Raw genomic sequence first — 17,481 nt, 5'->3', positions numbered from 1 at the left:
CCTCTACAGTGAGAACTACAGAACACTAAAGAAAGAAATTAAAGAAAACCTTAGAAGATGGAAAGATCTCCCATGTTCTTGGATAGGCAGAATTAATATTGTCAAAATGGCTATACTACCAAAAGTGCTATACAGATTCAATGCAATTCCAATTAAAATCCCAATGATGTACCTTACAGAAATAGAGCAAGCAATTATGAAATTCATCTGGAAGAATAAAAAACCCAGAATAGCTAAAGCAATCCTTGGCAGAAAGAGTGAGGCAGGGGGTATCGCAATACCAGATCTTCAACTCTACTACAAAGCAATAGTAACAAAAACGGCATGGTATTGGTACCAAAATAGGTGGATCAATGGTACAGAATAGAGGACATGGACACAAACCCAAATAAATACAATTTTCTCATACTAGACAAAGGGGCCAAAAATATGCAATGGAGAAAAGATAGCCTCTTCAACAAATGGTGCTGGGAGAATTGGAAATCCATATGCAACAGAATGCAACTAAACCCATATCTCTCACCATGCACGAAACTAAACTCAAAATGGATTAAGGACCTCAGAATCAGACCAGAGAGCTTGCATCTTATAGAAGAAAAAGTAGGTCCAGAGCTTCAACATGTCGGCTTAGGACCAGACTTCCTCAACAGGACTCCCATAGCACAAGAAATAAAAGCAAGAATCAATAACTGGGATAGATTCAAACTAAAAAGCTTTCTCTCAGCAAAGGAAACTATCAGCAATGCGAAGAAAAAGCCTACAGAGTGGGAGAAAATCTCTGCCAATCATACTTCAGACAGAGCACTCATTTCCAGAATCTATAAAGAACTCAAAAACTCTACACCAAGAATGCAAATAATCCAATCGACAAATGGGCTAAGGAAATGAATAGACACTTCACAGAGGAAGACCTACAAGCAATCAACAAACATATGGAAAAATGTTCAACATCTCTAGTAATAAGAGAAATGCAAATCAAAACCACCCTAAGATTCCATCTCACCCCAATTAGAATGGCAATCATCAAGAATACAAGCAACAACAGGTGTTGGCGAGGATGTGGGGAGAAAGGTACACTCATACATTGCTGGTGGGACTGCAAATTAGTGCAGCCACTCTGAAAGCAGTGTGGGGACTCCTTAGAAAACTTGAAATGGAACCACCATTTGACCCAGTTATCCCACTTCTTGGCCTATACCCAAGGGACTTAAAATCAGCATATTACAGAGATACAGCCACATCAATGTTCATAGCTGCTCAGTTCACAATAGCCAGATTGTGGAACCAACCTAGATGTCCTTCAGTTGATGAATGGATAAAGAAACTGTGGTATATATATATATATATATATATATATATATATATATATATATATATATATACACACACACACACACACACACATACATACAATGGAATATTACTCAGCCATAAAGAATGATAAAATTATGGCAAATTTGCAGGCAAATGGATGAAACTGGAGAATATCATGCTAAGTGAGATAAGCCAATCTCAAAAAACCAAAGGACGAATGATATCGCTAATAAGTGGATGATGACACATAATGGGGGGTGGGAGGGGTTAGTGTTAGGGTTAGAGTTAGGGTCAGGGAGGGGGCAAGAATGGAGGAAGGAAGGACTGTGTAGAGGGAAAAGAGGGGAGGGAGGGGTGGGAGGGGTGGGGGGGAAGGGAAAAAATAACAGAATGAATCAAACAACATTGCCCTATGTAAATTTATGATTACACAAATGGTATGCCTTTACGCCATGTACAAACAGAGAAACAACATGTATCCCATTTGTTTACAATTAAAAAAAAAAAAGTTGTATATTTGAGAATGTAAACTTAAACCATGAAATTGAATGTAATTTTCAACAGGAGAGAAAAACAGTCCAATGTCTGAGACTCAGGATTGGAGAGCTTTAGGAGAAACCACAAAGAAGACCAAGAGAGAGAGACAAGTGAATGTCAACAAGAATGTCAAGCAGAAGAGAGTGATTGACAAGCCAGTGGCAATAAGGTCCAGAGAAATTAAGTTAAAAAAAAAAGGTCAGCAGATCAACCAAGGAAAATGCTGGCAACCACAGGACAAGCAGTTTCCAGAGGCATGAAAAGAGAAACCACATTACAGGAAACTGGGGGATGGATTTGAGAGGAGTGTTAGTATTGACTATGCATCAATCCACGCCAAACTCTGGGCTCAAAGCCCTATACTGACCTAGCTTCCAACCCACACCAGCCATGTAAGCCCTGCCACTGCTCCTCATGTGAAAAACTGGGATAACAGTAGGGCCTATCCCACTGAGCTGGTGTGAAGATTAAATGAAACCAGGCAGATACGGTTGGCATAGTTTGCTATATTGTACTTTACACATCATTGCTCGAGGCTGGGAAAAATCCATTCATGCTTAAAATCAGAGGGGAGAGGTCATTTAAAGATGGTGCTTTCTCTTTTACATATGAAAATATGAAAACACACAGAAATTAAACAATTTCCTAAGATTACCAGGAAAAAGAACTCAGGAAATGCAATACTGAGTTCAGAGCTCCAGCTATTCAATTACACAGGTATTTTGAAACAGAAAAGCAAGATATCTGGAAGCAATTTCTAGATTGCAAGAAAGAAAAGGTAGAAATCCATCCCCTTATATAACCCGAAAAAGAAACAAAAGAACAAAAGTAGCATATGATCCAAAAAAAATTCACAAAGCAATTCTAATAAGCAGAGAAATGGAAATAGCAGTAAGCACTTCCATGTTGATAAAATACATAGGTGTTGATTAAAAGTATGAAGAAAACTAAGAAAGAGCATATTTGAAGCAGGGGGGAGGGTTTCAATGACTTGCTCTGGCTTTCTGAGCATTGACCTGTTATCATTACACACACCTCCATCTTCAATGGTCTCCATGTGATGTTAAACCACAAGTAGTTATCACTTAGGCTAACATATCTGCCAACTCAGAAGTTCAACAAGCAAGGGCAAATTCTTATTATTTTAGAGCTTGTGAGCTTTGAAAGGACATTTGATCTTAACTCGTAATCAACTAAATACAAAATAAGACATTTGTTTTATGGGCCGGAATGTAGCTTAATGGCAGAGTGCTTGCCTAGGAGTGACGAGGTCCCAGATTCAATTCCAGTACCACAAAAATAAACAAATAATAAATGAGATGAAATACATTTTAAAAAGACATTTGCTTGCTATAAAAATTAGCATAGTTTTAAAAAAATTAAATGCTGGTGAAGGTGGGGGAAGGCATATTCTAATACTATTGCAAATTGATACAATGTTTTGGGTAAAGGAATTTAGCATACTGAGAGTTAAAAACACACATAATTTGCCCCCAAAATTCTATGTCTAGGACTTTATTCTAAGGAAATAATTTTAAAAGTTCTATGCATAAAGACATCATTTTTTTTTAATAGTGAATAACTGGAAACTACTCAAAATGTCTAACACCAGAAAAACTAGAAGACATAAATTACAATACAGTCATTCAATCAATTATTATGTAGCCATAGAAATATTTTCTAAGAATTTATAGTATGGGAAAATGTTTATTGCCAAAGTAAAAGTTATGAAAGGACATATTGATTATATACTTCAAGTGTGTTAAATATATATACAGAAAAATACTAGAAGGGAATGAGTAGACTTCAATATTTAGAAAGTTAACATTTATAATTTCTATTATTTGAGAATGACCTTAAAAGTTCCATGATTTGTAGTAATCTGTAACTTTTTTGAGACTTGAGTTTGAAATACAATCCAAGGGGCTGAAATTTGGGAGTCAATGAGAGGACAAGGGGAGAAGAGGCTGGGAGGGTTGTGCCTGTATCTTCCCTGCACAACCCCCCGACCTCCAAGGAAAGAAAGAGTGCTACTACAGGAAAGATGGTATGTGAACAAAGGGCAATTCAGAATCAAGCTATGGACAGTCACCAAGGATTCTAACACTAGCAACTGAAAGTGGCCTTCTATACTCAAATGTGAGAATCTGAATTCTTTTAGTTATAACTTATTTTATGGGGACAATTATATCTCTTATGCTATTTTGGAGGCGGGGGCAGGAGTTACCAGGGATTGACCTCAGGGGCATTCGACCACTGAGCCACATCCTCAGCCCTATTTTGTATTTTATTTAGAGACAGGGTCTCGCTGAGTTGCTTAGCTGGCTTTGAACTCATGATCCTCCTGCCTCAGCCTCTGAGCCACTGGGATTATAGGTGTGTGCCACCACACCCAGCCCCTTATGCTATTTGTAAATGAGCAGATACACAAAAGTTTTAAAGTATATGCCTGCAAAATATAAGTATACTGTGAACTGAAATGTTAAAACCATTTAGATTTTGATATTACATGAAAATATTTGTTTCCCACTTATGCCTTTTTGTATTTTTAAAACATTCCACAATGAGGGGAAGGTAACTAAAAACTAACTTGGGTCTAAAAGACCATTTTCTTTACTAGACAAAAAAAGGTATGTGACAGGAAGACCCATTCATACACATAACAAGGCAGAAAGCAAGCAGTACGACAGCTCACCTTATAGCACCTGTATTTATATAGAACCACCAGGAGGATCGTCATGACGACAATGACACTGATCATGATGGCAGCATTCAGAATCGAGTGCAGGGCTCTCTGGCCCACAGTTTCAGTGTCTTCTGTGAATGGGGTATAGATTCTGTAACAAAACAAAACACAAAAGCCCTCATTGAGTGTTAATGGATATCCCAAACCACATATTCCCTCCAACACCATAACTTTGTTTTCTTTTTGGTTAATGTCTTATAAGTCACTTTTTCCCATTTCACCAATCTAGCTCAGAATTTTTTTTAATATATATATTTTTTTAGTTGATGGTGGACACAATACCTTTATTTTATTTTTATGTGGTGCTGAGAATCAAACCCAGGGCCTCACGCATGCTAGGGGAGCACTCTACCACTGAGCCACAATCCCAGCCCTAGACTTTTTAACTTAAGAAAAAGGGCTATACTCTTAATAGTTGCTTCAAAAACAAAAGGAAATATCTAAGATATGGAGAGATGAGTTTATGTGAGCCAGGCACTGGCTCCACCTAGTGGATGCTTTGTATTCAAATAATTGCCTTATCAAATGTATTCTCCACTGTTTATTAATCTGTTAAATAACCAGATTCTGCAACATTAATTACCTAGGTTGACAGATGGTCAGCAGAGAAAGATAATGTGGCTTGTAATTATTGTCTTTCATCTGTAGAATGATGGAAACTAGTGTTGCTTTGAGATAATGTCACATGTCTACTTTCCCTTACCATGCTCACATAAAAATACTGTGAGTCCAGGTGCCAATGTTTTCAACTGAAAGATTTTATTTCTGATTCCCTTGTAGCTAGATATGGCCACGACACTAAGGAAAGGCCAATGAGTTATAAGGTGATGTTGTATAAAGAGCTTCTGCACAAGAGTGCATTCTGCTGAGAGAGAGATGTTCTATGCCTTTTTCTCCCCCACTACTTCCTGCTTTCCAGATGAAGGGTGGGGCTCCACCCTGGACCCTGAAGTAACCTTTGACAGAAGTCAAAGAAGAAAGAAAAAAGAAGCCTGAGTATTTGATGAATGTGAAGCTGCTCTATCAATCTGGACAGGCTACCTCTGTGTTACCCTATGGGCAAGAGAACAAGGTACCATTTAAACTAGTCTTTCTCTAACAGGGTCAGCAAACTTTCTATAAAGGGCCAGATAATAAATATTTTAAGTTTTATGGGTCACATGGTCTCCATTGCTACTATAGTGTGAAAGTAGTCATAGACAAAAATAAACAAATGGACACAGTCTTGTTCCAAAATTTATTTACAAAAACAGGAGGCAGGCTGAGCTGGCCTGTGGGTTGGGACTTGTAACCCTTGTCCTATAATATGTAGCCAAACCTAATTCTGATTTATACTGATAATAGTCCCCAATCCCTCAGGCTACTTACTGTCTCTGATCCCTGCCCTTCGCCATGTCTCAGTCATATTGCCAGAAGGCTAAGAGCTTGGCTTTCAGACACCAGGCAGTTTTTCAGACATATCTCAAATTCACATTGTAAAACTCTTCTTAAAACTCTAGTTCTTAGAGACAGGACTAGATGACATCTGAATTGGAGCACTTTTCTTGGAGGCCAAGGGCAACACCAACAGCACCAGGGAGTCTACATGACAGTGCTAGCTTACATTAGACATTCATCCTTTCAATTAACAACTTTTTTTTCCTGAGTAGTTCTGAAGACAAAGTGCTCTCATAGGCCTTACTGTAAAGGAAATCACACATTAAATAATGTAAATAAACATATTTTTGTAAATTGTGACAAATGAGAAAGAATAGGCTGCTGTGAGAAAGAATATTAGGAAGGAGGTGTTAGGAGATGTGGGAAGTTACTTCTGAGGATTTAACATTTAAGTCAAAATGAGAAGGATGACAGAAATTCATCCACGAAAGTTAGAAAAGGAAAGGCCATTCCAAGCATAAGAACAATGGCCCTATGGCCCTGAGGAAGGAAAGATCATGGTTAACCTGTTCAATTCCAAATATATTCAGCCCCATCCATGACACCGTTCAGGAAACAACTGCAGCATTCATATTCCCACTTAAAAGTATCAAGTAACAACCCCTTGCTTTCTCAACTGCCCTGATCATCAGAAAAAATGGACTTCATGCTCCTTCAGTGCAAAGGCCTTCAAGGTAATGAAGACACACTGAAGAAAAGCCACACTGACCTTAAGAACAATAAAACAAAACACTCATACGTACAGCTGCCCATCTTTCCGGGTATAAAAGCTGACAGATTTGATGGTAGCCACCACCACCACCATACAGAGGGTGACAGGGACAAAGAGCATGATGACATGTTTGGCGCCATATTTCAGTGTCAGCTCCTCATCCTCTTCCTCATCTTGCTCCACCACCTGCCGTGAGTTACCCTGGGGTCGGCCATTAGACACCGGCTCAGGGTTCCCAGGTCTTCGCCTATCACCATGATCCTGCCGTTCTCGATTATCATTCTAAAAGCACAAGAAAAACATTGTTAACAAATCAGACTCTCAGGAGGATAAGGGGTTCGAAATAAAAAACGAAACATAAAACAATTAGGCCAGACATTACTTGAGTTCTAAAAACTTGAGACAGGAAAGAGCCAACTTGCAGGTAGCGTGAAGTTCAAGTCTAGATCAGTTTACCACTGTTCCCTGAAGGCAGGGCCCTGCCTCTTAGCTGGGTCTGGCTCACCTCACACTCTCCTCCCATTCTCAGCCTAAGACAACTGAACTCACCTTAGAGGTTTGGCTTACAAATGGACACCAGTATCACACCTTTAGCCTTAGCAACTGCAGAGGAAGCTCACCTTTTCATATTCAAGAAGCATTTTCTACCTGCAAGTTCGTACCAGTTACAAAAGGAACTAATTAACCTTCATTATTTTTTTCTTTTTTAGTTGTAATGGACACAATGTCTTTATTTTATTTATTTATGTGGTGCTAAGGATTGAACTCAGTGCCCCACACATGCGAGGCAAGTGCTTTACCACTGAGCCACAACCCCAGTCCTAACCTTCATTATTAATAAGACTAAAATCCATGCTGCTCAAGGAATCTCTCTGCATTAGTTCTTACAATTGCATATAAAGCTATAATTATCTTCAAAACTATATCTGAAATTTTAATACATTAAAAATAGGAAAAATTCCCCTGAAGAGCAACTAGGCCTTAATTCTGATGGCCCGTGTTCCTATTTTCCACATCCCTTAATGCACCCTGTATAAGGGATTAATAAATACTTGATAAAGTACTGATAATGAAATAAGAAATTTTCTGAGATTCTACTTTCCTCAAACTCTTAATCCAGATACCGTTTTCTCTCTCTCTCTTCTCCCCTCTCTCCCTCTCCCTACCTTCTCTCAATACTCTACCACTGAGCTACTTCCTAGACTACAGGACTTATATTTTCTTATTCACACTGAACTTTTGCTATCAAGGTTCCTATCTTAAAACTCAGTTTTTGTAAAAGGTAGAATAACAAAAGCAACAACAAATAATAAAAATAACAGGTGACAGGAAAAAAAGAAAAAACCCAGGTACCCCTCCTTCTGATGGTAAGTGAATAGGAGATGAAGGTAGAATGTTGGTCCCTGTTACTCAGGAGGATCATTTGGGAACAAACTATTTTTGTTCCTTCTTTTTAGTTTTTTAAAATTTTTGGTACTGGGGATTGAACTTAGGGTGCACTACCACTGAGCTATCCACCCCCTAGTCCTTCGTATTTTTTTTTATTTTGAGGCAGAGTCTTATTAAGTTGCTGAGATAGGCCTCAAATTTGCAACTCTCCTACCTCAGTCACCGAGTTGCTGGGATTACAGGTGTGTACTGCTGCACATACTTTGTCCCTCATTTTTAACTATAGAGTATAACTACCACTAATAATAAAATATTACTATTATTCATTAAAAACACATTCCACATTTATTAATGACTTAAATAATTCCAAGGTACCAGCGGTTGTGGTACGTATATTACCTTTAATTCTTATATTCACCCCATCATCATCACTTCTGAGATAAGGAAACAGTCATAGCTAGCGTGTGTCAGAGGTTCTGAACACAGGCCAGACTGTCTCCCGAAGTCAAGTCTCAACTACCTCCTAACTTGCCATTTACAAGACAAAATGGGCTCTGCAGACATGGTGAGGGCTGGGGGTTCTTTTTTAATTTCCTTTCCAATATAACCATGCCACAAGTAATCCTTTTACCATATTCCAGATACTTTGCTGTGGCAATAATGAAATAAGATCTAAGACTGTGTACTTCAAAACTTTATAAGTTAAAGAATAGATTGTTGAGAAATGTGTTTGTCATGCCAAGGACTTTAGACCTTATCATGTAGGCAATAAAAAAAAAAATAAAGATTGTCCAAGTTGAGGAAGTGATACAATCAGATTATGTAGCAGTTTTAAGAAAACTGGCAATGAAAACTAGATACATTCAGAAGTTGAACTGCTAGGGCTTGTTGCAAATTACAGTCAACTATAAGGGATCAGGTTGATGATGATGGCACTGATAGAGATAGGGTACACAAGATAAGCAGCTGGAGAGAGAAGAAATACTTTAGTTAGAAACAGAAGTGAATCTGAAGTACCTGCAACCAGAAGGAAAATTCAAAGACAGTGAGCAATAGGAAAGTCAACCTTAGAGAAGAAGTGGACAGTCATTAATCTACAGTCATGGAAATGGACAAAATGGCAGGGAAGAGTAAAGTCAGAAAGCACAGGATGATATGGACAGGTTACTCATTAATATAACACACAGTTGTGGAAGGAAAACTGCAGTAAGAAGTTGACCAAGAAGTGTGAATAACCCCAAGATTAAGTAGTAGGTAATGAGAGAAAAAAACAGTGAAAAGGCTTAAGAGAACAGGGAAAAACACCCTGGAGAATCCACACAACACAGAAGCGATTCCAACAGGCAGGGAGGAGGAGAGCCCAAAGGTCAGTGAATTTGGCAATGGGAAGTTCACCTAGTGAAACAGTAAAGAGGGAAATCAGATGATAAATCATAATGGATTGGGGAATTAATGGAAATTAACAAAGTAAAGGCACTCATTCTTCAAAGCAAAATAAAAGTTTGATGAGACAGGAACTCAAACTCAAAAAAGTTATTTTAGAGCTGTTAGAGACTTGAGCATACATGTCAGGTCAAAGTATAGAGGTGAGAAAAGACTGAACAGCAAGCAGGGAGTGATGACTAATGGAAATGGGTAGGGGAGAAAAGGCACCAGTGCCTTCTTCCTCAGTCTGGAGGTCACGAGGTAAGTTGGAGGGAATGGAAAGGAAACTATTGCAAAGCATAAAAAGCAGAAGCAGAAATACCACCTGCCAAGGAAGAGAATTTCTGCTGACCCCAAGTTACTACATGGCCAAAGTCCAGCAGGATGGAAAGGATTAAGAGGAAGGTGAGGTCTGGAAGATAGGGACATAATGTGACAATATCTGAGGAACAGTAGAGTTGAGAGAATTCAGACTTTTATTCTCCCAGAAAAGTAGGTGACGAGGTCCCTGGAAGAACTGTGACCTCTATGATTAATGTTTAGCAAGATGATTCCCATGAACATGATGAGACCATTCAAGTACTAACAGCTACAGTATCTGGTAATTCACACAGCACTCTCACACTATCTCATTTATTCACAGAAACAACTAGTCCAAAATCTTAAAACCAGAAAAAGAGTAGAAATTAAATTCCAATCTCCTGCTTCAAAACCTGTGTTCTTTCTGGTACCACAGCCCTCCTATTAGGCTATATGAATTGTTAACTGGATAAAGTCGGGCAGGAAAGAGGCCATCACATGCTCATTCACAATACTGGATGTTCTGGTTCATAAAGAATGAGAACCAACCCCATCCTGCCCTGCCTCCAGGTTGAAAATGGTCTAGATAACTTAGCAGTCACACACTTGAAATTTCTAGTTCTCTCTCCCATTATCCAAAGTATGACAGAGTAGATACTTTGGATGCTATTTTAAATTTTTTTTTTAAATGGTACAGTTTATTTAAAAGGTAAAACACCTGCATAATTCTAAAGTAAAAAAGCTATAAAAACGTGTACCATAAATCACCTTCCTCTAAATGATCTATTTCATTTTCTAACTCCCCAGCTGTTGTTATTCTCAACTCCTTTCTAAGTTTCTTCATGCATACACAGGCAAAAATAAATATATATATTACTTCTTTTCACATCCATGGTAACAAAATAAATGCACTATGCTTTGTTTTCTTCACTAATTATGTGATTTGTTGTTGTTGTTGTTTTTTTGGTGCCAGAATTGAATCCAGGGTTTAGTGTACGTTAGGCAAGCACTCTACCAACTGAGCTACATCCCTTTTTACTTAGAAACTTAGAACTTAAAAAAAAAAAAAAAAAAAAATTATATATATCAATGCATGAAGATATCCTCATATTCTATTTTTGTTTTTTTTTTAGATGGATGGGGTTTTGCTATGTAGCCCAGGTTAGCCTCAAATTTGTGATCTTCCTGTCTCAGATTTCCAAGTAGCTGAGATTACAGACACATGCCAGCATGCCTGGATCCTCATTCCTTTTGTTTAAAAAAAAAAAAAAAAAAAAGCCAATAATCAGTATATGAATGTATCATGATTTATTTAGTCAACCCCCTAATGATAGACATTTAACTTGCTTCTTTCCAATGTTTTGCTTTACATACAAAGCTGCAATAAATGCCCCCATAAATCACTAAACATGCATGTGGGTATATTATAGGGTAAGTTCTCTGAAGTATAATTGGTGGATTAAAGTATATTCGTATTTCATATCGATATATTTTGCCAAATCCCACACTGTCACCCGCTCCCCATAGATTCAGAGATTCAGCAAAGAGACAACTTATTTTACCATGCCCTTACTAACACATTCTATTAGTCATTGCTTAGATTCTGCCAACCTGATAGGTAAAATACAGAATCTCAGTGTAATTTTAATTTCTCTTAGTACCAGGAAGTTTGAACATTTTTTTTTCTTTTAATGAACTATCTATCCATATCTTTTGCCATTTGGTTGATGGCAAATTTCTTTAATTTTTCTAAGTACGATAATTATTAGATAAATTAATTTTTAAAAATACTGAATGCCAGCTATGTTCAAGTCACTGTGCTAGGTGCTAGGATATAGCAAATGAACAAGACATATTAGGTCCCTGCTCTCAGAAGGCATTACAATACCAGACCTTAAATTACACTACTGAGTTACAGTAACAAAAATGGCAAGGTACCGGCACCAAAACAGTCATGAAGACCAACAGTACAAAACAGAAAACACAAAGACAAGCCCACATAAATATTGTTATCTCACACTAGAGAAAGGTGCCATAAACATACACTGAAGAAACCACAGCCTCTTCAACAGTGTTAGGAAGACGGGAAAACCATATGTAGCAAAATGAAATTAGACTTCTATCTTTCACCCTGCACAAAACTCACCTCAAAGTGGATCGAGGACCTAGGCATTAGACCAGAGACCCTGAGCCTACTAGAAGAAAAAGTAGGCCCAACTCTCCATCATGTCAGCTTAGGAACCAACTTCCTAAACAAGACTCCTAAAGCATGAGAAGTAAAATCAACAATCAATAAATGGGATGGTATCAAACTAAAAAGCTTCTTCACAACAAAGGAAACAATAAAAAATGTGGAGAGAGAGCCTACAGAATGAGATAAAATCTTTGCCACCTGCAGCCCAGATAGAGCATTAATCTCCAGGACATACAAAGAACTCAAAAAACTTAACATCAAAAAAAACACAAATAACCCAATCAATAAATGGGCTAAGAAACTGAACACACACTTCACAGAAGAAATACAATCAGTCAACAAATACATGAAAAATGTTCAACATCTCAGCAATTAGAGAAATGCAAATTAAAACTACACTGAGATTTCCTCTCACTTCAATCAGAATGGCAATTATTAAGAATACAAGTTATGGGCTGGGGAGATAGCTCAGTAGGTAGAGTGCTTGCCTTGCTAGCACAAGGCCCTGGGTTCGATTCCCAGCACCGCGAAAAAAAAAAAAAAAAAAAAAAGAATACAAGTAATGCCAGGTGTGTGTGGCATACACCTGTAATCCCAGCAACTGGGGAGGCTGAGGCAGGAGGATCGTGAGTTTTAAGCCAGAATCAGCAAAAGCAAGGTGCTAAGCAACTCGGTGAGACCCTATCTCTAAATGATACAGGGAATAGGGCTGGAGATATGGCTCAGTGGCCAGGTGTCCCTGAGTTCAATCCCTGGTAACCACCCCAACACACAAAAAAATTACAAGTAGCAGTAAATGTTGGCAAGGCGAGAATGTGGGGAAAAGGTTCACTCCTACTTTGCTGGTGGGACTGCAAAATTGGTGCAACCACTCAGGAAAGCAGGATGGAGATTCCTAAGAAAACCTGGAATGGAACCATCACTTGACCCAGTTATCCCACTCCTCGGCAAATACCCAAAGAACTTAAAATCAGCATTCTTCAGTGATGTAGTCACATCAAGGTTTATAGCAGTTCAATTCACAAATGGCTAAGATACAGAACCAATGTAGGTGCCCTTCAACAGATGAACGAATAAAGAAAATGTGGTACATATACACAATAGATTATTACTCGGTCATAAAGAAGAATGAAATTCTGGCATTTGCTGCTAAATGGATGGAACTGGAGACTATCAGGCTAAGTTAAATAAGTCAATCCCCCAAAAAACCCAAAAGTCGAATGTCCTCTGATATGCAGATACTAACTCGCAATAATCAGGGGTGGAGGGGTGGGGTGGTGGGATAGAAGTTTACTGGATTAGAGAAAGGGGAATGAAGGGATGGGAGGAGGATGGGAATAGGAAAGACAGAATGAATCGAACATAACTTTCCTATGTTCTTATATGAATATACAACCAGGGTAACTCCACATCATGTACAACGACAAGAATGGGAAGTTATACTCCAGGTATGTATGATATGTCAAAATACATTTCATTGCCATGTATAACTAAAAAAAAAAAAAAAAATACAAAATTAAAAGATAAAGGTCCCTGCTCTTGTGTACGACTTTGAAACCGAGACAGATAATCAGATAATTATAGAGTGAGATAGCACTGTAAAAGGAATAAACAGGATGGTAGAGAGCACATGGGATGGGTCTACTTTTGAACAATATGACCAGAAAATACCTCTCTGAGGAAGTAACATCTGAGCTGAGACTAAAGGATGAAAAGATGTGAAAGGCCTATTGTAAAGGGATTAACTCAGCACAGGAGGGTTGTTCAAACCCTGCACATGCCAAAAAAAAGATTCAGTCTCTGCCTAGTTCTTGAAGTAAGACTGTCTATATTTTTAAGAGGTCTTGGGTAAAACCAGCTATTTTATGCTAAAAATGTGATCAATGGTGGGGCTTTGGATCACAGTATCAGTTTGGCCTCTGAAGGTGCTAGAGAACAAGGGTCCTGTCTATGTGTCCCATCTCCAATAAAAACACTGGACACCAAGGTTGGGTGTGCTTCCCTGGTTGGCAAAACTCTAAGAGTACTGTCAAAGCTTGTTGCCAGGAGAATTAAGCACTACCTATGCAACTCTGCTAGGAAAGGACAAATGGAAGCTTGTGCCTCTTGCCTCCAGGACCCTGCCTAAGTGCCTTCTTCTATTGCTAAGGTTAAGCTGTATCCTTATCCTTTGACTATAATAAACTATAACCATGAGTATAAAAGCTTTTGGGAGTTCTGTGAATTCTTCCAATGCATTACTGAACCTGACGGTGGTCTTGGGAGTCCCCCAAATCCTGCACACTGAAAACTACAAAATACTGCTAAGAGAAATTAAAGAATAAAAGCAAAAGTAGACAAATGGGACTACACCAAACTTAAAAACTGCACATAACATTACACAATCAACAGATTAAAAAGTAACCTATAAAATGAGAGAAAATACCTACAAAATATATCTAGAGAATGTACTTCACATTCATTTGGAGGGCCACCATAAAAAAACAAACTAGGGGCTAAGGGTTTAGGGTCAGGAGTACAGTGCTTTTCTAGCATGCTTAAGGTCATGGGCTGGAACTCCAGCACTGTAAAATGAACAAACAAAACAAGCAAAAAACTCACCAGAAAATTAAAAACAGGCGATGCCATGAAGAAAATGCAACTCCTGTGCATTGCTGATGGGAATGTATAGGAGGAAAATAATATAGAGGGATCTCAAAAATTTAAAAACAGAATTAATATGTAATCCAGCAATCCCAAAGAACTGAGTTGAAAACAGGATCTGAAGAGCTATTTGCACACTAAAGCTCACCATAGTATTATTCACTATGGTCCAGAATAAGAATCAGCCAATGTCCATTAGCAAATAAATGAATAAAGAAAATGTGGCAAATAAATACGAGACAAATTATCCAGTCTTAAAAAAGAAAATCCTATCCTGGTACAGTGGTACATGCCTATAGTGCCAGCTATATTCAGAAGGCTGATGTGGCAGGATCACTTGAGCCTAGAGTTCAGGACCAGCCTGGGTAAGCAGTAAGACCCCATCTCAAACACACAAAAAAGAAAATTCTGTCACCTGCTATAGTAGGGATGAACTTTGAGGACACCATGCTAAGTCACAAAATAAGCAAGTCACAAAAAGACAAAGAGTGTTATGACTCCACTTAAATGAGTTAAACAAGGTAGTCAAACTCACAGAAACACAAAGTATAATTGTGACTGCAGAGGTTGGAGGAAGGGGATATGAGGAGTTGTTCAATGGGTACAGGTTCAGTTCTGCATGAAAAACGTTCTAGTGATCTGGTACACAACAATGTGAATGCAGTTAATACTCAATGGTACATAAAAATGGTTAAATCGTACATGTTATTTATCACTTAATCTATAGTTATAGTTCATCATGAAAACCCGGTATTGGCACAAAAATAAACAGACCAATGAAACAGAACAGAGAGCCCAGGAACAGACCCAGACATTAATGAACAAGTGATTTTTACCAAAGATGCAAAGGTACCTGATTGGAGACTATAGTCTTCTTCAAAAAATGGGGTTGAAACAACTGAATGTACATATGGAAAACAAAGAACTTGATCCATACCTTGAATCATATTTTTAAAAAAATCAACTCAAAATGGATCACAGACTAAAACATAATTTGTTTTTGAGACCAGGTCTTGCTATGTTCCCTAGGCTGGCCTTGAACTCCTGGGCTCATGTAATCCTCCTGCATCAGCCTCCCAAGTAGATGAGACTATAAGCATGTGCCACAATGCGCAGCCACAGCCCTAATGTAAACATGAAACTATAAAGCTTACAGAAAAAAATGAAGGAAAAAACTTTTGAGAATTTGGATTAGGCTAATAATTCTTAGAGAATCCTCAAAAGAATAAACTGATAAAAGGGACTTCATCAATGTTTAAAACTTCTGCTATTAAAAAAAAAAAAAAGAAAGGAAAGAAGGAAGGAAGAAAAAAAACACCAATAAAAAGACAAGTCAAACACTGGAGAAAAAACTTACCAATGTGTATATATATATATATGTGTGTGTGTGTGTGTGTGTTATGGAGGACTTGAATCCAGAATATTAAGAACTTTCAAAATCCAATAAAGTTATTTTAAAATAGACGAGATTTGAATAGACATTTCACTAAAGATGATATCAACATGACGAATGCATGAAAAGACACTCAACACCAATATTCATTAGAGAAATGTGAATTAAAGCCACAATGGGATACTACTACATACATCCTAGAAGGCTGAGTTAAAGACTGATTGTGTGAAGTACTGACAAGATGTGGAGGAACTGGAACTCTTATACATTGCTGGCAGGAACATAAAATTATACAATTTGGAAAATTGGTAGTATCTTAACAAATTAAATGACCTACCATATTAGTTCATATTCGACTCCTAAGACTTCACCCAAGATAAATGAAGCATTTGTTCAAAGATTTGTACATGAATATTCATAGTACTTTGTCTCAACTAGAAAACAACCTAAATGCCCAAACAAGAAAATGAACAAAAACACAAAACATGGTATATACTTAAAATGGAATGCAACTCAAGGATAAAAAGGAATAAACTACATAAACTATTGATATTTAACACTGATAAATATCAAAATAATTATTCTTAATGAAAGAAGCCAGACAAAAGTCTGCATGATTCCATTTGTATAAAATTCTAGGAGACAAAAACCACAATATAGTGACAAAATTGTGTCGGTGGTTGCCTGGGAAGAGGTGAGGAGAGGAGGAAGAGATTACAAAAGGAACAAGAGGGAACTTTTAGGGTTGATGGGTATGTTCACTATCTTGACTGCTGTGGTGGTTTCAAGGGTATTTACATATGTCAAAACTTAGCAAATTATGTACTTCAAATATGTCTAGTTTACTATATGCCAATTATATCACGATAAAGCAATTTTTAAAATAATGTTTTTATCAAAAAGAGGTATATAGGTGTTTTGAAAATTGTAGAATGAGAGGAAGATGATAATAGAAATATGAGAGATTTACAAAATGAAAAATCTTAGTAGCTTAAAATTAGAATGATTTAGGCATAGCATTATTTTCAAGGCTAATTAAAAAAACATTTTGGGGCTGGGGTTGTGGCTCAGTGGTACAGCACCTGCCTAGCACACCTAAAGCACTGGGTTCAATCCTCAGCACCATATAAAAATAAATAAATAAAATAAAGGCATTGTCACAATGGAATATTACTCAGCCTTAAAGAAGAAAAAATTATGGCATTTGCAGGGAAGTGGATGGAGTTGGAGAATATCATGCTAAGCAAAATAAGCCAATCCCCCCAAAAAAGGTCAAATGTTTTCTCCGGTATGTAGAGCTGATCCATAAGGCGGGGAGGATGAATGGAGGAACTTTGGACTGGGCAGAGGGGAGTGAGAGGAGGGAAGGGGGCAAGGGGTGGGAAAGATGG

At 37.8% G+C, this 17,481-nt stretch overlaps 1 protein-coding gene across 3 annotated transcripts in view; it reads right to left on the bottom strand.

Moving 5' to 3' along the window:
* The window catches only part of Psen1 (presenilin 1), a 70,521-nt gene that overhangs the window by 32,826 nt on the left and 20,214 nt on the right, over positions 1-17,481 (bottom strand). For all 3 annotated transcript variants that reach the window (XM_047538768.1, XM_047538770.1, XM_047538769.1), the window contains exons 4-5: positions 6,778-7,028; positions 4,547-4,688 (exon numbers count right to left, since the gene is read on the bottom strand). In XM_047538768.1, coding sequence (XP_047394724.1) covers positions 4,547-4,688; positions 6,778-7,028 — 393 coding nt within the window. The remainder of the gene's footprint in view (positions 1-4,546; positions 4,689-6,777; positions 7,029-17,481) is intronic.

Source organism: Sciurus carolinensis, chromosome 2, assembly GCF_902686445.1.
Source record: "Sciurus carolinensis chromosome 2, mSciCar1.2, whole genome shotgun sequence".
NCBI lineage: Eukaryota > Metazoa > Chordata > Mammalia > Rodentia > Sciuridae > Sciurus > Sciurus carolinensis.
Note: the sequence above shows the minus strand (reverse complement) of the source record. Positions and strands in the feature narration are given on the sequence as shown.